Here is a 25,268-nt window from a genome sequence, read left to right as displayed (position 1 = left end):
GGTAAAAGAAAATTTATGAATATTAAAAAAAAACACAATATACAGCAAATGAAAAAAGACAAATTATATTACACAATTTACAACTGGACTAGTTAGCCTTGCACATGATTTGCGCCGTTTTAAATAATACCATATCTGTAAATTTTAGACAATTTGATTTTACTAAAAGCAAATTTGTGTGGTCTATGTATCCTACATTATGAATGGTTCTTATGGCTCTTTTTTGTAGACGGGTCAATGACTAATGAATTTTTGTAGTTATTTCCCCAGGCCTCAGCACAATATTGTAAATCGGGTAAAACTAGGGAACAGTACAGCGTGTGGAGCGAATTATAATCCAACCTACCTGTATATCCTTAGCCTTACTAATGATGGCAATATTTTTTGCCATTTTAGAATGTACATGCCTTGAACATCATCAATTATGACTCAGAGAAATTTTATTTCCTGCAAACTTCCAATTTCAACCCGATTTATTTTTATATGCATTTGAATGTCTATTATATGATTCTCATCGATCCATCTTCTACCGCTTATCCGGGGTCAGATCGCAGAGAGGCTTTCAGGAGGTATTTGAATCAGATGCCCGAGCCACCTCAGCTGGCTCCTCTTAGCGCGGAGGAGCAGCGGCTCGACTCTAACTGAGCTTCTCACCCTATCTCTAAGGGAGATCCCGGACACCCTGCGGAGGAAACTCATTTCGGGATCCTGTTCTTCCATTCACGACCCACAGCCCGTGACCATAGGTGAGGATAGGAACGTAGATTGACCGGTAAATCGAGAGCGTCGCCTTTCGGCTCAGCTCCTTCACAACAAGGGACCGATAAAGAGTACGCATCACTGCAGACGCTGCATCGATCCCCCTGTCGATCTCCCGCTCCATCTTGCCCTCACTCATGAACAAGACCCCAAGATACTTGAACTCCTCCACTTGGGGCAGGATCTCATCCCCGACCCGTAGAGAGCACTCCACCCTTTTCCGACCTGAGGACCATGGTCTCGAATTTGGAGGTGCTGATCTTAATCCCAACCGCTTCACACTCGGCTGTGAATCGCTCCAGTGAGACTTGGAGATCACGGCTTGATGAAGCCAACAGCACCACATCATCTGCAAAAAGCAGAGATGCAATGCTGAATATGATTCTCAAATAATATCAATTTCATCTTGTCCACATTTATTGATAGTTTATTAAAATCAGACCACATTTTGAGCATGTTTAATACCTTATCTATTGTTTGCAATTCACCCAGATCATCACCTGAACAAAGAATGTATGTCATCTGCAAAAAAATACCATTTTCATTGTCTCTAGCACATTACAAATATCATTGATGCATATAATGAATAATTTGGGCCCCAACACCGACCATTGGGTGACACCACAAGTAATGTTGAAAAATGATGAGCAGTGATCATCAATCAGTACATATTGCTTCCGCATAGCCAAATAACTTTTAATCCACTCCCATAAAATGCCCGATACCAATTTGATATAACTTCGTTAATAATATGTTAATGGTGTCAAATGTTTTTTTTAAGTCAATAAATATACCAATTGCATGGTTTTTATTGTCTCTTGCATCTGTTTTTTCAGTAGATTCTATTATTGCATGTGCTGCTGATCTATTACCCCTAAATCATGTTGACTTTCTGATAATGAATTGCATTTTAGTAAATACGAATCTAACCTTTTGTTGAACAGTTTTTCTAAATATTTTTGGGAATTGTGGAAGTAGTGAAATTTGAAACATTGAGTGTGGGAGTCTCGATCTGGAATATTTTTTTTGCCAGATCAGGGCTTACATTTACAAATAATTCATTGAAACGATTTGCTCTTCCATATTATAGTTCTCAGTGTTATTTACACACAAAAAAAACAATATTTGGGTAAGCTAATGAATAATATAATATAAATAGAAAATCCCTTGATTCCTAGCACTATAGTAACCATTAAGTCACTATGCAAATACATTATAGAGAACAGAAAGGAAAACTCTGGTATTTACAGCTTGAGTCTGGTGAAAGGCATTGTGGGAGTATTCAAATCATCAAAATTTTGCCAATGTTGAGAAAAATTAAGTTGTCAAGCTAAGTTTATTAAGTTATGTCAACTTGAATTTAGTTTTTAGCCGACCAACAGTGCCCATCTAGCATTTTTCGGTCTAAAAGACGCCTAAATGGTACTTAGACGTCTAAGCTAAAAACGGTCTAAAAATTACGGGGTTTTTTTAGACGTCTAATCTTAGACTTCTAATAGACGTCTACGTCTAGACCACTCATCTATTCTTAGACGTTTAACAGGGATGTGATTTGACCAAAGTGAAATTATCTGAAAATTTAGCCGGGGGTCTGGGGGCCGCTGGCACCCAGCTAGGTCCAGGGCAGTGCCCTGGTGGGGGGACAAGGGGCCCCGGAGCTCATGGGTTTTCCGTGTTTTTAAGTACTTTCAATGCACTCACATGACAAAGAAATAGACAAAACAACAGCATAAATTTTCAATGTATATTGAACTATCCCATATAAAATGACAGTTTTAGTCAACTCAAAATCAGTCACATTCAAAAACATTGGACTGCCTTTGCTTTTAAAAACTATCACTGAGAATATCATCATATCTAACTAATGTGATTACTAAGTTAACACATAAATAATGTTGAAGAGTTCAAATTTCATGAACAAATAATTGTATCATGACCAAATGAAAAGTAACTCATATTAGAGCATACCACAAATGTCTGTTATAGCAGAAGATGTTATCTGTCGGAGTCATGTGCATACACAATGAACTAATACTACAAAAAAATAAAAAATAAAAAATAAAAAAAATCAGAATTTTTTTTTTTGGGGGGAGATAAAAAAAAGCGGAATTCCGCGAATTAGCGGAAAAATCACATCCCTGGTTTAAATAACCGCTAATTGACATCTATTTATAGACGTCGAAATTTAGACGTTTTGCTAGACGTTCACTTTTATACCAAATTTTAACTCCATTAGACGTCGTATAGATGTCTTTTAAATATTATTTAGAACTAAACAATACTAAAGGAAATTAAAGTTGTCAAAATTGAATGTTAAATCAGGTGGTCTAAAAAAGGGACCAAATTTAACCTGTGACCTTGGTGTAGTTCCAGGAAGACAATTCACATCATGTGTTTTTGGAACTTTTAATTAGGTTTCAGTACCACTAATTTCACACCCTTGCCCCACTGCCCTTTCTAAAAATAAAAAAAAGTGCCATTTGGAAAGTTCTTTTTTTTTTTTTAACAAACACTTTACTGAGGACAGGTCAATGTTGACACAATCTTTTAGAAAAGCTGCATGATTAATCGCATGTGAAAAAAACCCTAATATGCGCGTGCACCCGACCTAGCTCTCTCGCTTTTTTTGTCTCGTGAACGGTAATTACTCACGGTCGCGGACTGGGACAGACACACACGCATCTCCTTCCCCTGCTGCTCCACCCAATCCAGTGAAATTGTATTGTTTGTTTGCCATCTATTCCCTATAATCATTTTGTTGTGAAGTAGCATGTTTCATACAGCACAAATAACTGAGCATAAATTAGCTGATATTACCCACCTAGTTTAAAATGCTATATGTTAATTCAATAATAGATAACGTGATAACCACCACATAGTAAGACTAATGACGGTGAAAGGAACCTCTCTGTGGTCCGTGCATTGAAAAGCATTGGACTTTGGATCATTGTAATTTTATTTGTGGGGAATATTTTGACTTCAAAATGTGATGAACTGTTGTTTGTGTCTGGTTTGTATTATACTAGTAGTTACAGGCAAAAACAATCCAATGCGTTATTGGTAATTGAAGGTCTATTTATTTAGTAATTGTAGCATATTGCCTAGAAAAAAAGAGGCTGAAAGGGGGAAAAGAAATGATCTGCAGCTAGCATTCAAGGGAAGCATCTCTCTGCTCTCTTGGATGAAATCAAAGACGCATAAAGATGAAAGGTCCGACTCATCAGAGTCAAGGCCAGAGAGAGTCATTAACTACAGTTTAGCACCTTTTAAATATCCAATTTTAATATTGATTTGCACTGATCAATAATAAATTGATGCAATTTGGAATGAACATTAACAATAGGAAAGTTGACTTTGGTGTCAATGTTGTTCTTGTAATGGGCAAGCAGTTTATTCACAAATGTCATTTTTTAAAAACTGTTGAAAATAATATTTTTCTTCGCGTGTTCGTTTTCTTTTCGGGTAGAGAGAATCTGAATACAGGCTGGAGATCGGTGAACAGTTCCTTCGAAGGTTTTATTTTTACAGAATATTCCGGACACAAGCAAGTTTACAGACAAATGGCTGCATTCTTCAATAATACATACAGAATCAATATTGTAATTTTGTGTGTTTATTGTGTTGTAGATGAATACTTTATACAAATGGCACGTTTCAGTTTGATGTTGTGCCCAACCAGAATTTTTTTTTTTTATATTTAGGTTTTGCCCACTTTACAGCATTTTCAGCATGACAAACGTTTATTGTAGCAAATGCTGTATTCCATATTTTGTTTAAAAATAAAACTGTATATATTATTATTTTTTTTTTTTTACAGTTGTAAATTCAATACCATGACCATTTTTGCTCAAGGTTATACCATCAAAATCTGATATCGGCCCATGCCTAGCCCCTTGTTTTGTGTTTGCTTCTCATTTTTTTGTCTGTGTCGGTATATACCTATATATCTCTTGAAGTTTTATGTAATTGACTTGATTGTAACATTATGCGGTGCTTCAATTGTTTGTATTGTATTTGAGGAGTGTTGAATAAAAACAAAACAAAAATAACAACTTTTTTTCTTCCTTCAGAACGGCTGGAAGCTTAAACACGTTGCTACGTCCTAGTTGTGGGGAGGTATCATAATCTTATAAAGACCCGCTGATGACAGTCCGGCACATTCTCGTACGCCCAATGTCCATATGCGTATTTCACTGCTTTATTCCTTTAAAACTCTAGGTCAGGCATCGATACTGGTAAATACTGGTTTGTCACTGGTACTGGAAAAATAAAAAGATGCCCGACCCAGCTGAAAATTTAATCAACTGTTTATTAAATTTGTCAGACTGGTTCTGTTCCATGGCCCCGGGGGGCAGAGGCTTTTGCTTTCTAAGGATCCATGACCTCGCTCTAAAATGCATTATAAAATTGCATATGGTTAAAATCAGGTAGCCTAGGCCAACTAGGCTACCTGATTTGAACCATTAATACGCAACACACAGCAAACAATGCAGTTTGACAAGAACAATTAGACAACACATTTGAATGTATGCTATACCTTCTTTTTAGTTCCCTGTGTTTCTCCAGGACCAAGTCAATGATGTCACAAAGGGTAGAAATCTTTCTTTGAACAAACCCCCTCTGAAGGAACTGTTGCTTGGAGACTACTGGCTTGTAGTTGAAGACGTCTCGTAGAACCTTGATAAAAAAATTGTCAAGTTAAAAAGAAATGATTTTTGAAAAACAAAAATTGGGAACAGAACATTAATGTTGTTGTGTTTTACATATCTTATTGCTTACTTGGAAGGGCATCCGTCTTGAAACTATGCCAAACAAATGAAGCTCATCTACTGTAGAATTTCATACTGGATTGTTTGCGATCTGGGTTAATAACAAGCGGCAACTGCGCTATTGACCAACACAGTGCTAGTGGAAATTCAACTACTGTGGGTTTAAGTCTGGGATAGGCAAACTCGGTCCTCGAGAGCCGCAGTCCTGCATTTTTTATTTAAAGGTTTCCCGCCTCCAACACTCCTGATTCATAAATAGATCAGCTCATCAGCAAGCACTGCAAAAAACAAATAACGATCCTGATCCTGCTGTGTTGGAGGAGGGAAATCTCTCAAACATGCAGGACTGCAGCCCTTGAAGACCTGAGTTTGAGACCTATGGTCTAAGATGAAGGAGAGATGGAATGTGTTGTAGACAAAGAAGAGATGAAAGCACATTTCCTACTTCAAATAATGACAGTAAAAGTTAGGGAGTTGGTTGACATGAAGATTAGAAGGATGATATTGTGTGTGTCCAGGGGGGGAGATGGAAAGGCTGTAAGGTTAGAAGCTTAAGGGTAGGGTTGTGGACAAATAATACAGGATGGCCAGATAGAGACAGAAATGATGTTATGATGCAGCATGTTAGAGTGGTTAACCCTCCTATTTTTGTCCTATCCAAGTCTTCCCAATGACATGTTTCCCCTAAAAAATTATCATCTCAAGTACACTATTTTCAATTGACGGTTATATGAAGAGCATGAATAACAATTGTATGCCTTCAACATGGCTGACTGTGTGTCTGGTGTGGCACACTCTTAACAGCATGTCTACTTTGTTGTTGAAGTGAATAGAAGCCAAAGGCCATAATTTTCTATCTTTTTTCCCCAAAAAAGGTTCCCACATGCAAGGATATTAGTAGTTCATGCAAAATAAGGGAGGAGCAAACATGTAAAAGCTTGCACACTTACCCAAATCATTCCACACTGTGCTCTGTGTGTACTGCAATCTGCATGCTCTCTCATTTGAAAATGTCCTCTAGAAAAGGTTTATGGGGTATATGCCACGGAGGAGGCGGGACTTAAGACGATTTTCACACATCAACTTTGTTTCCGTTTCCTGTTTGCACGTGTGGGCAGAATTCTTGCGCTTTTGCCTTTGTGCCCCTCGGTTGAGCGTTCCTGTCGACGGGTGCGAGAGTGTAGTGTATCTGTGTCAGTTGACCGAAGCATTTCAGAGATTTGAGACGCCCTGCGCGCTCCCGCCGATGGTTGGGGGACGCAGGGGTGGGGCAGCGAGTGTTGGAACGTGGCCATCAGTGGCCGGAAACGACGCTGATCTGTAAAACCTGTAAATCGGAAGTCCGTGGCATCTACCCCATTGTTCATGAAGTTTTGGAACAGCTCTTGTCAGTGAAAGTGACATAGGGGAGAATGTGTCGGTGACAGGGGATTGTGTTGAAGAGGACCGTGATTTTGAGGCACACTCATCTGATGATCCACCTGTTGTCTCTCAACCCCCAGCAGACACAATCCCTTCCAAAAATTGAAAGATAATATGGTCCCTTTTCCCCCTTAGCGCTGCTAATATTATCATATTGGTTCCAGGCCCCACCAGATATGCAATCAGCCATGTGGAAGACATCAAGTCATCATTTGAGCTCTTCATAACACCATTGATTTAAAATATTGTACTGGGGATGACCAATTTAGAGGGGAAACGTGTGTATGGGAACAGTTGGAAAGACTTGGATGTAGTTGACTTGGAAGCCTTGCTCATTTTGGCAGGAGTTTACAAATCCAAAGGTAAAGCAACAGCAAGACTTAGAATGAATGAATTACAAAAGATTTGTATGAAATATTTTCAAGATAACTAACTGATTGTGGCGCTATGGGAAAGGTAATTAATGTTGTCTTTGTATGAAAACTTTATAAGATAAATTAATTATAATTGAAAACTTTGGCCTGATGGTGACGCTGGAGGACAGATCAACTCGCTGATAAGTTTCATTATCAAGGAGGTATTTATGTATTCAACAGATAAAGTGTCCGACACAAAAACGGAGTCACCAATTTTATCATGTACATCATTTTCTGGAGGCAAATATCCCTAATTGGTAAAATGTTCTAGTAATATTTGAGGATAATAGAGGGTTTTACAGAGACAGAAATGTGTTGACTTGTACCAGCAGTGTCCTGGATAGATGGTAGGAATATGTTGAGAAAAGCAGTAAGTAGCCTAAGAGGATGGAAAAATAGTAAGGCATATGGTCATTAGGGGGTAAGAAGATGGTGGAAGAAAGGAGGAAAAGTGTGCTGGTGCCCATTTTTTAGAAGAAGGGCAATGTGCGGACTATTAGTAACTAGAGGAATAAAGTTAATGAGCTCCACAGTTATGAAGTTATGGGAATGAGTAGTAGAGGCTAAACTCGGGCCAGACATTAGTATTTGTGGCCAACAGTTTGGTTTCATGCCTAGGAGGAGTACCACAGATGCATAATGGTGTGACCAACTGAGGCCAACAGTGAAAAGAGCCCTGGAACATAAGCACCCAAAATTTCTGTGACAGAGTAGGGTACCTTATAGAGTGTGTCAGTGAATCTCAGGTCAGTTTTGCCTGTCAGCACCAGTCCAGCTGCCACGAGTTGCTCAGCAAAAGGTGGAGAGAATGTGGTGAGACTGAAGCTCAATATTGGCAGAAAAGCCGACGGGTCTCCTTTGGAAAGGCTAATGTGAAAATAAATAGAATTAGACGTTATAAAACAAAACCATCAGGAAAAAATGACATACGTACACCACACCACAAAGCAACTAGCAATATTCACAATTTGATTTTAAGCTATTAAAAGATGCATTGTGTTGCATGTTAACATGCCATAAAAAAAACAACAAAACGTGCAAATGACCAGATATTTCCCACTTTACTGTGCTAAGTTCTAAATTAATTTGTGCAGTCCTTTTACGCTACTTATTTCTTTGTATTATTTTTAAATTATATGATTAAATAATTTTTAATTGACATTTACTTTAACAAGTATGGTTGAATTGGGGTCAGTTTATTTTACTTTAAGTACATTTAAAATTGAGTACTTTTACTTAAGTATTTTTTTCACAAATACTTAAGTACTTTTTTTGCACTTGTGTCTGTACTTTAAAAAAGAAAAAAAAAGTACTTTATCCAACAGTGTTAATTTCACACTCGTGTGCTTCTGTATCTATTTCGGTGATTTTTCATCAGAATTGCAATTCACTGAAATAAAAATAAAGTAAATTTACAGGCTAAACTGATAGAAAGCATTTATCTGTTTGATTTTGAAATCAAAACTTCTATACAATAGCATTTTTTTACGTTGACAATAAAGTAAATGGAAATTGGTTGAGAAATTAGTCAATTACGTTTTATTCTATGCTGTACTTGCACTGCCCTTGCTGCCCCAAAGCAGGATTAAGAGTTATCAGACTTACCCGTTGTAGTCGACATGTCCAGGGTACTTAATGAATCGTAAGAGAGTATCCAGTTTACGAAAACAGCCTTGCACATCGCCAGTGGGCAGCATTCTCGCCTATGTCATTTTCTGCAGCTACTGTATTGATTTCGACAGCTTCTAATAAAAATAGGATATACGATACAATACCATTATCATCCACAGTGCTTACCTAAACCAGCTTTTGTCAACCGATTCCTTTGAAAAACGTGTCTGCATGACAACCCGGAATTTGAACTTTTGTTTCTACCGGGGTGTCAACGTAACAAAACAGTATTGGCTCCACTTGTCACGTGGTGTATAGTGACGTATGTCTTAGATAAAATTATTGCATCGTGTTTTTAAGACGTTTTAGCTGAATAGTGTGTATTTAAAAAAAAAAATATATATATATATATATATATATAGGAAATGATCATTGTAGTTGAAAGCGTAGTTGCGTTATGTTGTTTGAGTCGTGATAAGAAGAGGGTTGGAAAGGGGAGGGCAGCGAATGACAGGGAGAGGAGGGTTTTACTCGAATGTGTTATCGACAGAATGGGGGACTTCTCCACAACTGAGGAAGATTTGCTTTTATCGCGGACTCTTAGAGTTAAATGAAATGACAACTGAGTAAACGTCACTCCAAGGCAAACTAAATTTGCAGCTGTGCTCGTGTGCAAGCCGAGCTGTCACAGGAATCTTTGAACTCAGGTAGGTGTCTCATGTTTTAATGTCATCCGCTAATCATCTAAAAACGTCCTCATTCGTATTAAAAACGTTTTAACAAACTAAATCACCTTAACTTCTTAATCAACTGCTTAATAGTTGACCCAATTTTAAACACTGGAGAGATAGCTTGCAATGCTAAGTTATCAAATTGAGAGACTGATAGCACCTATAACCAGTAGCATTAGAACTACAATCGACATGTGACCTGGACGTCGATTTTCATTGGACGGAGGTTAGGTCTACGCGTCTACCTACCGATGATGCTGGAACTTGGGACGTTCATGTTTACAAAAGTCGGAGGTTGTTTATGCAACACAGCTGACGTTTCTGGCGAAGGTGCGACAGCCACGGCAGTGAAAAGACGATTTGGTATTTGGTTGTTGCTTATTCTCAAATACCCACAAAATTGCCAACATAATGGTTACCATTCTGTGAAAACTTCTGTCACTTGTAAACTGGTGTATATTTACACCGTCGTTATTAATAGATTATACAGTTGCAATTCTGAACAACTTAATTCTTGTGCCCGTAAAACATAATATGAAACTGGAGATTGTTTGTTGTTGTTGTTATTGTTGTTGTTAATAATAACAAACGTAAAAATAGTTTCATTTTGGTAGTATAGAATGTGTTTCATTATTATTATTTTTAAATTAAAATTGTCAATTATAGTGTATATCTACTTCTTGACTTTTCATCGGAGCAGTTGAAAAATTGTACATGGCTAAAAATTATAATCACAATATTCAGTCCCCTGCGCAGAAGCATACTCGCGGTTCGGCACCCGTAGATTCATCTGTTTGCAGATCCCCCAATACTTTAAAAATATTATTTAGTTTAGTATTATTTTGGGGAGCCAAGTACCTTTTTTTTGTGACAATTCATATTTTATCCTGCCTTCATGTGCTATGTGAAAGATGTACCTTACCACTCGGAAACTTGTAATTACGACTGAGCCCTGTTCATGTGCTTTTGTTGTAGTAAACAAAACAAAAATACACATACACCTTGCTAGTTGCCATATTCTTTGTAAAGCTGAACAATTACGGCAAATAATGAGTTGTAAAGGACAAGACATTGAATTGTGTACGCTCCGTAACCTGCTAGCAGACGATAACGCCTGTATAAGTGATAATAAGTGTTAATATTTCTTACCATCCACGAATCTTTCGGCGCTCTTCGCCATGTTAAAAGTTTAAAAGTTCTCTCAGCTCGGAAACTCGGGTGTCCAAATAAATTCCCAGTTCTCCAGTGGAAAATATGACATGAGCGGGCGTTCATGTGCAATTTTCAACTGGATGTGTTATTTACCATAATTTCGATACCATGTGAAGGCAGCATTATCCCTGCTTGTTCAAAAATTTTCATGGTTAAAAAAGGTTGTTTTTTTTCCCCTTCAATGCATTTACAATACAAAATCTGCAACACAATTTATTTTTAATTAAGATGGATGGATGGATGGAAAAATATAAAATCTGCAACCCTCTGTACAGAGCTGTGGGTAAAAAATCATTTACCCCTTCTCAAATTCTTATTTTTATGCATAGTTTGTTTAAGATCATCGAATGAATGTAAATATCAGACAAAGTAACCCAAGTTAACAAAAACTGCTGTTTTTTAATTGGTGAATTTATTCAAGAAAAAATATTCACAGCTACCTATCTGGCCCCGTTTGAAAAAGTAATTTCCCCCTAAATCTAAGTATAGGGTGAGCCAAGCTCACCAGCAACAACTGAAATCCAGTGTTTTCATTAACTGGCAATTAGACTTTCACATCTCTGTCCCACCCTTCCTTGCAGGATTGTTGATTGTTAATTCAGCAACACTGTAGGGTTTTCGAGCGTGAACAGAATTTTTAAGGTCATGCCACATCATTTTAGGTCCGGACTTTGACTTGGCCACTCAAAAACATTCACTTTGTTTTTTACTGTACAAGCCATTTAAAAGTGATTTGCTGGAATGTTTTGGGTCATTGTCCTGCTGCAGATCAAGTGTGCTTCAGCTTGAGATCACAAACTGATGGCAAAACATTCTCATTCAGGGTTTTCTGGTAAAGAGCGAAATTAATGGTTCCGTAATCGCAGCAAATCATCCAGGTTCTGAATTAGTTAAGGAGCCCTGGACCATCACACTACCACCTCTATGTTTGAGTGTTGCTATGATTTTGTTTTTATGAAAAACTGTGTTACTTTTACGCCAAATGTAACAAGATGCATACCTTCCAAAAGGTTCAACTTTTAATATATATGTGTATATATACGTATACATAATATAATATATACATATACATATATACAGTATATATATATATGTACACATATATATATATATATATATATATATATATATATATATATATATATATACACATATATATATATATATATATATATATACACACATATATATATATATATATATATATATATATATATATATATATAAACATAGTGCTGCTCAAAAGTTTGTAAACCAACTTTTTGTATAAAATATTAAAATAATATAATAAAATAACCTTATTAAATGTTTAGTCATACCCAAATCTACAATGCTGACGTTGAAAATAATGGACTTGAACAAAAAGAATGATAATATTGTCATTCATTCTTGAACAAAAGTTGTTGATTTAAGAAAAACTCACATTTCATGGGTGCAAAAGTATGGGAACCGCTCATTTAATCGGACATTGCACCTTTTACAATGATAACTTCATCCAAACATTTTCTTTCTTTCTTTTTTACATCTACTTTGGGTGATTGTTGCCACTCTCCCTTGCAAAATGCAGCCAATTGAGAGAGGTTGGATGGGCGTCTAGCATAAACTGCCCCCTTTCAGGTCCCGCCACAGTATTTTGAAAGAATTTAAGTCAGAATTTTAACTGGGCACATCCAGAACATGAATCTTGTTCTTCAGACATTCCTTGTTTGTATTGCTGGAATGCTTTGGATTATTGTCATGTTGCATGATCCATCGTCTACCAGGCTGTAACTTCACAAAGAACGGCTTCAGGTTATCCAGGATTTCACAATATTCCCCTGAATTCATGATTCCCTGGACTATGTGGAGTTGTCCAGGTCCTGAGGATAAAAAGCCAGCCCAGAACTTAACATTCTCACCACCTTGTCACTGGTATGTAGTGTTGACTTTTCCCCAAACATGACAGTTTTAGTTGTGACCAAACAGTTAAATTTTGGACTCAACTGTCCATAGAAGGACCTTCCGAAAAGCTTCAGGTTTGTCCAGGTACTCTCTGGCAAATTTGAGATGGGCAGGTTTGATCTTTTTTTGTGAGCAGAGGCTTCTACCTAGCAAGCCTTCCATAAAAGCCTTGTCGATTGACTTGTTTTCTGATTGTTGAAGCATGCACATGTGTCCCAGATGCAGCAAAAGAGGTCTGCAAATCCCTCGATGTGATGCACAGGTCGGCTTTCACCTGAATTATCATTTATCTTGTGGGTCTTGCTGATATTTTAGAAGGTCATCCATTTCTAGGCTGGATTGTAGTAATTTTCAGCGTTCTCTAGTTGCAAATGATCTGCTTCACAGTGGAATGATGAAGCAATTTTTTTTTTTAGATGACTTTATAGCTTTCCTCACTCCCCAGACAGATGTGCTGTCACTACCAACTTCCTGTCAGGAAGGTTGAGGTTTGGTGGAGGACCCAGATGCAGGGAGCAAAAACAGCCGGGCAAGGATGCAGTTGATGATGCAAAAAAAGGGATTTTAATTTCTATGAAAAAAGGCGATCTTCCAAATTACAAGATAAACCAAACATGAACCAAAACATGGGGGGAACAACAAGGCAAAAACGAGCAGCATGACATGGGGAAAAGACAATGAACCCACACAGACAGGGGGGAGACAGGAGACTAAACACACAGACGCTAACGACACAACAAGACACACCTGGGGCAAGACACAAGTGGCTGAGGGCACTGATTGGATCACATGAGGAAGGGCAGGATTACACTTAGACAAGACCAAGGGAGACACACAAGGAAAACAGAACCCAAACATGACAGAACCCCTCCCTCGAGGGACGGCTCCCAGACGTCCCTAAAACAAAAAAGTTCAAAAACAGGGTGGGCGGAGGGGGCACGGAGGAGGAAACCTGGCACACCCATCTGGGCCAGTCCGGGGTGCGTCCCGGACGCCAGAAGAGGGGAGCCCGGCAGCGCCGGTCCGGAGGGCGCCCCGGACGCCACATTGGAACAGAACGGCAGTGGGACGTGCACCTCCTGTCCACCCTCATAGGCTTGAAGCCGCCATGGAAGAGGCGAAGAGACTTTGCACGAGAGCAGCCGAGGCCAGGAGACCAGGGACTGCAGCGGCGAGGATGCCCGGGGACTTGAGGCTGCCGTGGAGGCGGCCGACGAGGCACGGGGACTTGGGGCTGCCGTAGAGGCGGCCGACGAGGCACGGGGACTTGGGGCTGCCGAGGCAGACGAGGCACGGGGACCTGGGGCTGCGCCGGCAGACGTGGCTCGGGGACCTGGGGCTGCGCCGGCAGACGTGGCTCGGGGACCTGGGGCTGCGGCGGCAGACGTGGTTCGGGGACTTGAAACTGCGGCAGACGTGGTTCGGGGACTTGAAACTGCGGCAGACGTGGTTCGGGGACTTGAAACTGCGGCAGACGTGGTTCGGGGACTTAAAACTGCGGCAGATGTGGTTTGGGGACTTGAAGCTGCGGCAGACGTGGTTCGGGGACTTGAAGCTGCGGCAGACGGGGTTCGGGGACTTGAAGCTGCGGCAGACGGGGTTCGGGGACTTGAAACTGCGGCAGACGTGGTTCGGGGACTTGGAGCTGCGGCAGGCGTGGCTCGGGGACTTGAAGCTGCGGCAGACGTGGTTCGGGGACTTGGAGCTGCGGCAGACGTGGTTAGGGGACTTGAAGCTGCGGCATTGGTTCGGGGACTTGAAGCTGCGGCAGACGTGGTTCGGGGACTTGAAGCTGCAGCAGACGTGGTTCAGGGACTTGAAGCTGCAGCAGACGTGGTTCAGGGACTTGAAGCTGCGGCAGGCGTGGTTCGGGGACTTGAAGCTGCGGCAGGCGTGGCTCGGGGACTTGAAGCTGCGGCAGGCGTGGCTCGGGGACTTGAAGCTGCGGCAGGCGTGGCTCGGTGACTTGAAGCTGCGGCAGGCGTGGTTCGGGGACTTGAAGCTGCGGCAGACGTGGTTCGGGGACTTGAAGCTGCGGAGCCGGGGCCACATCAGCCTGCCACCATGGGGAGTGAGGAGCAACAGGGATACTAGAACCCGAGGATGCAGAGACTGAAGGAACGTGACGAGAAGAAACGGGATTAGGTAAGGAACCAGGTGAAGTGGGGACTAAGTCTTGACGTGGCGGTAATATGGGGCTATGATGTGCACAAGATGGGGACCGGGGTGATGAACATGGCGGGGACCGAGGTGACGGGGGGGTGACATGACCCGGTGTTAAAATAATCCGCAAAAGAAAACCGTGACGAAAACATGTAAGGGTCTAATCTGGTGAAAAAATCCAAATCAGTGTCAGAATCAGAACTGGAATCAGTAAGTGCATTAACCAAAAAGGAGCCTTCATCATCATCTGTGAAGTCCGTGTCTATGAAACAATGGGGTGACAAAATGGTGTCATAGGGCAGGGACTTAAGTGAACTAAGGAGATCGGGTGAATGGGGAACAGAGGACAAGGCGGAACCAGACAGAGAAAAATAACTTACATGGAGGGAATGGGATTGGGTGGCAGGCTGACGGTGCTTTCAAGCCAACCGACGGCGTGCCGGTCGGCAACGGGAGCTTCCCGCTGGGTCCAATCCTGGTGGGTTCATTCTGTCAGGAAGGTTGAGGTTTGGTGGAGGACCCAGATGCAAGGAGCAAAAACAGCCGGGCAAGGATGCAGTTGATGATGCAAAAAAAGGGATTTTAATTTCTATGAAAAAAGGCGATCTTCCAAATTACAAGATAAACCAAACATGAACCAAAGCATGAACCAAAACATGGGGGGAACAACAAGGCAAAAACGAGCAGCATGACATGGGGAAAAGACAATGAACCCACACAGACAGGGGGGAGACAGGAGACTAAACACACAGACGCTAACGACACAATAAGACACACCTGGGGCAAGACACAAGTGGCTGAGGGCACTGATTGGATCACATGAGGAAGGGCAGGATTACACTTAGACAAGACCAAGGGAGACACACAAGGAAAACAGAACCCAAACATGACACTTCCTAAGGTCCCCTGAGATTTATCTTCCTCTCAGCATGACTGACCCGTATGGGTTCACCTGGGTAAGACTAAAGTGATGTGGTTTTGTCTCTGTTTCAGTCAGTGATGCACAATTTCTTCGCTAAACCTCTGTGATTTCATTGGTCCATTTCAGTGGTTAGTTTAGCTACCAATATACCTGATCCTACTTGACTGCTTGTTTTAAGCAATGCAGCTTAGGGTTCAATTACTTTTGTACCTACATGAATTGACCAAAAATATTTTTTTATTTAGTTTAGACTACACAAATGATGTTAAAAAAAGAACAATGCATTGAAATGCCAAACCCCTACATCTGTTATTTCATATCAAATGTAATGTTTCAGATTGAACAACAAAATCAGGTTGGAACAATTGGAAAATCCAAATTACTCAAGAGGTTCACAAACTTTTGAGCAGCACTGTGTGTATATGAATGTGTATATATATGTGTGTATGTGTATATATATGTATGTATATATATGTGTGTATGTATATATATGTGTGTATGTGTATATATATGTATGTATATATATATATATATATATATATATATATATATATATATATATTGTCCTCTTTTGTTCCTTTGTAACCTCCTGGATGAGTTGTCTCCATGCTCTTGGGGTATTTTTTGTAGAATGGCCACTCGTAGAAGGCCCACCACTGTACCATGTTTTCGCCATTTGTGGATAACTGCTCTCACCGTGGATCACTTCAGTCCTAAAGCTTTAGGAATGGCTTTGTAACCCTTTTCAAATTGGTAGGTGACAATCACTTTATTTCTCTATTTTTTCTGCTAGGCTCTGTTGACCTTTTTCACACAAAAAAAAATGAAATACGTAATCACCGGAGATCTCAACTTCTGGTCCTTCTATTTAGCGCTAGAAGCAAGATGGATCGCAGAGTATACTGTACACTATCTGAAGCATTTGGCAAAAATCACCTTTGTGGAAACTAGCATTCTCGAACTCCATCACGAAAAAAAGAAGATGAAGAAAGGATATGCATTTTTCCACGAGAAACTCATCGAAAAGGGGACTCTCTAAAGCGCTTCATGTTGTAATGTCGCCTAATGTCAGAAAACTTTTATGAATGTTATAAAAATTCACCCGTACATCTCCACTTATGACCACATCAATCTTTGAAAATATCAATATGATCGGCTCAATAGTATTAGTTTTATGATTATTAAATGTTTTCCTCATTAAGCGTACTGAGTTCGCACCTCTAGAGCAAGAAATTGGTGTGGGTGTACGTAGAGATGTGCATGTGAATTAGATAACAACTGGTCGTAGGCATTAAACTACGTTGAGTTTTTTTTACATTTTTACAGTGCCTCAGCTTGAAAAGTACAAAGGTAACTGCTAACTCTGCTGGCCTAATTCATAGTAAGGATATAGAGGACATTACTTCAGTATTACATGCGTTCAATGATGCTGCAGCTGAATGATGATATTGGTAACTCGTGATGTGTGTTTGTGTACGCCTGCCATAATCCTAGTATTAAATGTTTTCGGTGAGGGCTAGTTTGTTTGCGGCATCGATCAAACACAGATTCCCTCGTAGGAGTCGGTGTAAAGTTCTTCCAAGAGAAAAGCCTTGCAACAGCCTCGGGTTTCAGGCGTCAACACGTAATCCTTGGAGGTGAAACACCTGCTTCAGACGTGTGTGCTGCCTTTTCCTGATAATAAAATGTGGTCCATCCTCCCACCAAATCTCTCGAATCCACTTCTGTGTTAGTTGCATGGAAACTAATGAAATGAATGTAAGGCTGCTTTAATAAAGTTTAAAATGCACGAAGAGCATTCCGGTGCGGTACAGTAACTTTTATTTTTAGCTTGCGCCATTTTTACAGTCGCCGTGCGCCACAACAGAAGTCGCGATCCACAGCAATGACATAATTCTGGCCAAAAAATGCTGTGTGAAAATGGTCTGCTTAAGTAATTTCTTGATTGAACAGGCCTAGGGGCAATCAGACTTGTGTGAAATAGAGCCATGTGGCTTTTATGTTTCTTTAATAAATAATATAACCACATAAACTGTTTACTTAGGTTATCTTTGTTTGGTAATCTACATTTGTTTGATGTTCTTAAACATTAAAGCAGGGAAACTATGCAAAAAACATAGGAATTTTAGAGGGGTGCAAATACTTTTTTACAGCACTGTACATAGTCAAATTTCTATAAACTGACAACATAAACATGTAAACAAGTTGGCCTATTTCGCAGTTTAATTTGTAGAGAGCCTGTTGTAATCTTATATTTATGGCACATATTACTGTGTTGTAATTTTATATTTATGGCACATATTATGGTGTGTCATGTACTGAAACTTACTTGGCTTGTATTGCTACCATGCAGATGGGTCAGGCACTGTGGAGGCTTCCACCCAGACAACAGCAGCAGCTTCAGGAAGAGCTTGTTGACCGACTGGCTGACACAAGAGGAGCCAGACAAGAGCAAGGTACTCTTGACACTTACAGTGTAGTGTACCTGCTGGTGTCAGCAAATAGATATTGCAGGGTTCCCCCCAGCCAACTTGTCCAGCCAACAACCCAGTTGTCTGGACAAAATTCAGCGCGGTGAAGGGGAGCGGGCCAACCAACATCCAACAATTACTATTCGTCGTACGTTGACGGGGGATGTCGGTTCGCACAAGGCTCGGGATTTTTTTTTTCTTCTTTGCGGAGCTGTTTCACGAATCAATCATTTAAGGAGCAAATTTCAAATTTTGCGGAGCATTTTTTTTTTTTTTTTGCAGCCAGTTAATTCCAGGGACGTAAGTCAAGAGTTTTATTAAACAATAAAAAAAACACAATACAGTATAGCAAATAAACATTTTTGTGTCTTTTTTTAATATATATATATATATATATATATATATATATATATATATATATATATATATATATATATATATATATATATATAATCAACAGTTTTTATTTCTTAATTTCACGTTGTGTAGAGCAGCAAACTGTACTTTCTTGTCTAGAAGCAAGGCTAAAGGGGCTAAAAAATATAGATTTAGATCTACTGCAATGTCATTTTGAAAACATTTATTGTGCAGACCTCAAAAGCCAAAATCAAAACCCAGGGCTCTATTGTGAAAACAAACAAATGGCATTATTGCTATTGCAATTATTTTATGCTAATATACTCTAGCGAATTGGGTTATTGTATATTGTTGTTTGATACACGTTAGAAAAGAAGAGAAAAGAAAAGAAAGAAGAATAGAAAAGCGCCAGGCTAATAAAACGCTGGGGAGAACCCTGTATTGACTAAATTTATGAATTCAGGTTAACGCTGGGGAAAAATAAAAACTGTGCTAGAGATGTACAAAATGTGAATGTATATAAAAAATAACTTATATTGTGTTGAATACACTATCAAGATGAGATATTTAATGTTCAAACTGATTAACTGTATTGTTTTTGTTTTGTTTTTGCAAATATTCTCAAATTTGTAATTTGATGCCTTCAACAAGTTCCAAATACCTGGGACAGGGGTAACACAAGACTGGGAAAGTTGAGAAATGCTCAAAAAGCACCTGTTTGTAACACTCTAAATTCCTCATAGACATGAATGGTTGTTTGTCAAAGTGTGCCCTGCATACCTAAAATAGATGGCTGGAATTAATTTGCGATTGTTTTTTTTCAAGGTCCAGTATTTTTCAACAAACAAGCAATAAATCTTTATTACACAAACAATATCACATCTATTGTGTTATAGGATACTTAGGCTACGTTCACACTGCAGGCAAATGCGACCCAGATCAGATTTTTTGGCCAAATGCGAACTGTATCTGACTTTTTTATGTCAGTCTGAACGGCTCAATTCCGATTTTTTTCATATCCCGGCCTGGGTCACTTTCATATGTGGTCCTAGATCGGATACGTCTCTGAATTTTTGCAATGTGACCGCAGTCTAAACGGCTAGGCCGCATATTTCCGACCTCAACATCATAAAAAATCCAATATGCGCTCTGCGCGGGCGGGGGCATTAAGCTTGATTTGTGCTTTGCGCATCCGGGAGGTCCGCTCGGCTCGGAAGATGTACGTGAATCGGCAAAGTTGTTTCGAGTAACAGTTGTGACTTTATATTTGACTTTAATCTCACTTAAAACATGAAGTCTAAAGATGACGTTTGTGGTGGTGATATTGGTAATTTAGCCACGCAGACGGCTCATTTATTACGTGCGGCAATGACATGACGTCATCGTTAGGGAGACAAAAAGGAGGTCTCCATGAGCTGAGGCGCTCGAACAGGCTCGCCTCATTTTTACAAAATATTATTACTACCTCCTCCTGCATTACTCAAAAGTCGAAATAACCCATAATGTGACCAAATAGACACCCTACTTGTACCCTGCCTACTGCCCGAAGCCAGCTGGGATAGGCTCCAGCACCCCCGCGACCCTTGTGAGGAAAAGCGGTCAAGAAAATGGATGGATGGATGGAGGGTGACCAAATAGACAGAAGACTCACAACATATCAAGATAAAATTAAATCAAGATAATCTTCAATTCCGAGATCTCTTTCTTTTAAGAGTCTATTTCTACTTAAATGTAAATGGATGTAAGTACTGCGCATTTCATTTACTGCTCGACTTGAGCAGCCATGCTGCAGCTCCACAGAGTGACAGTGACAGCGAGTCGGATAAGTGTAAAAGTTGTGAACTGACTTGTATGTGATAATTGTAGGCCAATGTAATAATGGATTGTAAATAATAAAATGTTTTGATCACTGTTCGATGTTATCGCGTCTATGAAAGACCACTTTGACGCGCCACGAATGAACTGTCTGCATCGAGTCGCAGAATATCACCACAAATTTTTATTTTATGCTCTTTTAAGTCGGATGAAATTAAAATCAAATTTGAGCTATAAAATATAAAATTTGAAGATGAAAAATGAATGTGATGGTCCTTCCAAAGTGAGTCTCCTTGCCCCAAAATGCACGCAGCACATATTTGGAGTGACTTATAAATTCAGTATGTATCGTGTTGTACACCTATGCATTATGTTGAGGGGAAAAAACAACTACAAAAACTGTTGAACCATCAAAACATTTTTATTTTCTTTATGTGACTAAATGCATTTGAGAAAGACATAACATCCATAAATGTACTTGTCACAGATAAATGACAAATAATTCTTTAATTCACACAAAATTATTCAATCAAATTTCCCACTGCAGTAATATGACTGCATTTAAGCAAGAAAATAATTTCAGCCATCACACCGCTCAGGAAGGAGACGGGCTTTGTGTCCCCGAGATTAATGGGTTTTGGGCCGAAATGTGCAACTCAACCCCTGAACAAAAGTCAAAGACCTTGTGAAGATGCTTGATGAAGTTGGTAAGAAAGTGTCACTATCCACAGTGAAACAAGTCCTGCATGACAGCGAGAAAGAAGCCATTACTCCTGAAGAAACATAAAAACGCCAGTCTACACTAGTGTTGTCACGATACCGAAATGTTGACTTCGATACTATACCTGCATAAAATACCTCGATACCGGTACTGAAAGGTACCTCGACAAAACTCTAATACATAGGTGTCAAACTCCGGTCCTGGAATCCTGCAGGTTTTGCATGTTTCCGTTCTCCAACACAGCTGATATATGATCAGCTCATCAGCAAGCTCTGCATAAGCCTGACAACGATCCTGCTGATTGGAATCAGCTTGTGTTGGAAGAGGGAAACCTGCAGGACTGCGGCCCTCTTAAAACATGTTTGCTCTAAAAAAAAAATCAGCAAAAGCAGCAAAATTTAAACTGTCAAAAGAACTTCAAATTATTTTTTATTTATTATGAATTCAAAATATTGGGATGTATACATGTTAATTTATGTACATACTGTATATATTTATGTTTATACTGTATGTGCTTTCACATTGCATGCCATATTCTTGAAGTACTGTATTCGACTGCATTTGATGTAATCCGTTTTAAATATTGGCAATACAGTGGCACTCCAATGACTTAATGTAACGTTGCTTGAGTGTGCGTGCATGTCTCTGCTCTTCTCCATTCCGCTCCCAATTAGTCAAATGCGTAATCAAATACGACAAACTGGGAACAAAATAATTCACACTCTACTTATTTTTAACGGAAGTGTCAAAAATGCGTCACAACCTGTGTCTGTTGCTGTCAGTCGTCTGAGCTTTTTCTATGCATAACTGTGATTTCCTATTGTGCCTGTGTATTGAACGCACCTTGAGTCCACTGCAGGAATTACTGCTGCATTTTCTTCTGCTTCGCCGTGAAAAACATTTGCTCTCGTTACAAAATGTTTCTAAAACTTAAAATTGAAAACCACACGTGTTCTTCATGTGTTTATTGAAAACTTGCGTAGGCAATGCCAATGTTGTCGCGTGGCTTCCACTCTGCTTGCGCGCTCCTGTAGAGCTTTAATTAGCGCGTCATACTTCTCAACGAGGAGTGGACGGCCAGCGAGCAGCCGAGCGCTACAGTTAATAGGCTTTAATAAGCTTAATTATCGCTTCATGCTTCTCAACTTAGAGTGCACGTCCATCGAGCGCTTCAGTGCGTGAAGCCATCTTCCTGCGCCCTCTCGCACGCACGCTGAAAGAGGCGTGTCGCTTACTTGTTGGCCACATATTGGTAGAAACAGGCGGCCATGCGTGTATGTTTACCTGCCTTTAAAACAGAGTCTCGTATTTTTTTAAGTACCGGTACTAACAAAAAATCAAAGCGAGGCGGACACTCACCCACGCTTTCGCTGTTTAATTCAAACAGACGCTTGCTTGCAATGTTTTTTTGCTTGCGTCATATATTGTTCAGCCCTAAACAGTGTTAAAAAGTTTCAGAACAACATTCCTCAATGTACAATCACAAAGAATTTAGGGACTTCATCAACGGTCTATAACATCATCTGGGGAAACCTCTGCATGTAAGCGGCAAGGCTGAAAACCAACATTGATTGCCCATGACCTTCAATACCTCAGGCAGCACTGCTTTAAAAATTGGCATTGTTGTGTAACATATATGGGCTCAAAAACACTTAGACAACCATGGTTTGGTTAATACAGTTTGTCGCTACATCAACAACAAATGCAAGTTAAAACTATATCATGCGATCAAAAACCATATACTGCCAAAACCCAGAACTGCCATTGGCTTCTCTGGGTCTGAGCTCATCGGAGGGAGTCCTCAGTTCCAAAACGCTTATTGAGTGCTCTTAAAAAGAAAAGTGATGTAACACAGTTATAAACATGCATCTGTCACAACTTTTTGGGATTGTTTTGTAGGCATCAAATTCAAAATGGGTGAAAAAGTTGATCAATTTGAACATTTAATATCTTGTCTTTGTAATATATGCAATTGAATATAAGTTGAAAATGATTTTCAAATGTTAGTAAGTCATGCATGTCATTGTTAACAAAATAAATAATGTTATGTAATAAATAATAAATGATGTCCCTAGGGAGAGATGGAGGGACACTTCGAAGATTCCCTCAACATTGTTATGGCCCTGACATCTACCATCTGATGAAAACTCGCAGAGGTAGGAAGAATGAAAATATTTTTAGAATTTTAACAATGCTGCTCATTCATTTTATTTTGCATTTTACCTTGTCTTATTGTTAAACAATCCTTTGCTTTGCATTTTGACTGATGGTTTGCATACACTGAGAATAGCAAGAAAGAATAGTGTACTTTTTCTAGCGGAAGCAGCTATTATTTTCGTTCATTGTTTAAATGGAGCCCATGCTGTGGAACCTCTTGAGACCAGTACATTCCAGCACTACGCTCTTCAAACCTTTGGTTACTGTACAGGCAATTATGAAGTTGTATAATTTAAATGAAAAACAAACAAGCAAAAAACAAATCTAATTTCAATGGCAAATGGAAAGGGTTTAAGAGAAGTGTCATCAGCTTCTGTAAAAAGTTTCTGTAAAACAAAAACTGAAAATCTCCTTTTGTCAACAATTGGCAACATATAGGGGGACTCAAAACGGGATGTACAGTATTGTGACACCACTGGAGTCAAGTTGCTTTCAATACAAGTCCACTTTATTTGCAATGTATATTCATCTTTTTATTTATTTCAATTATGCAGTGCACCACCCCTTGTCCTGCTCCACAATACTGTATTATTGGTTTAGCTTTCATTAGAGTGACAATTAATGGGGTTCATCTCACCCAAGTTTGGGCATCTCCTCTTCGGCCACGCGAGGCGCGAATGCTAGAGATGGCTGTCTGTTTTCTTCTAACTAGTGGAAGCAAAGCCCAGAGTTAAGCATTTTAGCTTGTACGGATGTGGCACGTGGACATGTCACCAAACACGAACGCCCTCTGTACTGCCATTGCGTTGACATCCCTGAAAAATCAAGTAAGCTATGCTGTCTAAAGATTTCATAGGTTTACATGGAATGGGTTGGTGGTGGGCACTCCACGCAAAAAACTATTTGTGTACAAGACATTCATAGATTATGTCCCTTTAACTCTAGAGATGCACATTGCCACGATTTGCATGACATCATTGATGCCCAAAGGAAATTTACAGCCTACACCCAGATTTGATCCTTTGTCGTTTGCCGAGGTGAATGTCATGAGACTTAGCAAGGTCTCGTTTCAAGGCTCCACTGTTTAGGTTTCCTGGTTGGAAACATCCATCCATCCATTTTCTTAACTGCTTGTCCTCACAAGGGTCGCAGCTTGCTTCGGGCAATAGGTGGGGTACACCCTGAACTGGTTGCCAGCCAATCGCAGAGCACACAGAGACGACCAACCATCCAAATCACAACAGTATCATTTTCAGTATTTGTCCTATGTTTATTTATACTTGCTCTGTAATTTTTTGTTGTTGTAGGTAAAGAACAAAATGGTTTTATAGATTTGGACATGCTCCCACCAGAGCTGGGAATCACCATTTTGTCGTATCTGAATGCTACTGACCTGTGTCTGGCCGGGTGTGTGTGGCAGGACCTAGGAAATGATGAATATCTTTGGCAGGGGTAAGGAGATTGAAGCCTGGTTTCTGCGATGGCATCTTGCCATGTGTTTGCAGTAAATGTCTTTTTTGCTTTTTTCCTAAATGAGTCTTTTTGAGAACCCACATGTGTTGATTTTCCAGGCTCTGCAAGTCCACTTGGGGTCACTGCTCCATCTACAACAGAAGGCTGCCTGCTGGTTTCTCATATAGAAGACTATATCTACAACTAGATGAAGGCAGCCTTACATTCAACGCCAACCCACAGGAGGTAATGCATGCCAAACTTCAAAGATCATGAGTCCCACAGACCTCCACCACAGTGCGCACGCTTGTATGTGTGTCTCTCGATCTTCAGAAGTACTCAGGCCTAT

General features: G+C 39.8%; 2 protein-coding genes across 10 annotated transcripts in view; one reads left to right on the top strand and one right to left on the bottom strand.

Moving 5' to 3' along the window:
• The window catches only part of dctd (dCMP deaminase), a 48,371-nt gene extending 39,090 nt beyond the window's left edge, over positions 1-9,281 (bottom strand). Inside the window, exons 1-4 of one of the 6 annotated variants that reach the window (XM_077569936.1) lie at positions 9,164-9,281; positions 8,972-9,090; positions 8,086-8,233; positions 5,297-5,436 (exon numbers count right to left, since the gene is read on the bottom strand). In XM_077569936.1, the coding sequence (XP_077426062.1) occupies positions 5,297-5,436; positions 8,086-8,233; positions 8,972-9,063 (380 nt within the window). In that variant the 5' untranslated portion in view covers positions 9,064-9,090; positions 9,164-9,281. Of the gene's footprint in view, positions 1-5,296; positions 5,437-8,085; positions 8,234-8,971 lie in introns of all 6 variants that reach the window. The other 5 variants (XM_077569937.1, XM_077569938.1, XM_077569941.1 and 2 more) reach the window with 5 other exon arrangements.
• Positions 9,282-9,324: 43 nt separating this feature from the next.
• fbxo8 (F-box protein 8) overlaps positions 9,325-25,268 on the top strand; it is a 35,560-nt gene continuing 19,616 nt past the window's right edge. For 2 of the 4 annotated variants that reach the window (XR_013294699.1, XM_077569945.1), the window contains exons 1-5: positions 9,325-9,684; positions 18,300-18,402; positions 23,386-23,466; positions 24,775-24,919; positions 25,039-25,165. Coding sequence is in view for 3 of the 4 variants with exons in the window: in XM_077569945.1 (XP_077426071.1) it covers positions 18,300-18,402; positions 23,386-23,466; positions 24,775-24,919; positions 25,039-25,165 (456 nt within the window). In the remaining variant the exon portion in view is untranslated. Of the gene's footprint in view, positions 9,685-9,764; positions 10,072-18,299; positions 18,403-23,385; positions 23,467-24,774; positions 24,920-25,038; positions 25,166-25,268 lie in introns of those variants that run through there. The other 2 variants (XM_077569943.1, XM_077569944.1) reach the window with 2 other exon arrangements.

This window comes from Vanacampus margaritifer, chromosome 7 (genome assembly GCF_051991255.1).
Source record: "Vanacampus margaritifer isolate UIUO_Vmar chromosome 7, RoL_Vmar_1.0, whole genome shotgun sequence".
Taxonomy (NCBI): Eukaryota; Metazoa; Chordata; class Actinopteri; order Syngnathiformes; family Syngnathidae; genus Vanacampus; species Vanacampus margaritifer.
The sequence above is the reverse complement of the archived record's forward strand: the minus strand, read 5'-3'. Positions and strand labels throughout refer to the sequence as shown.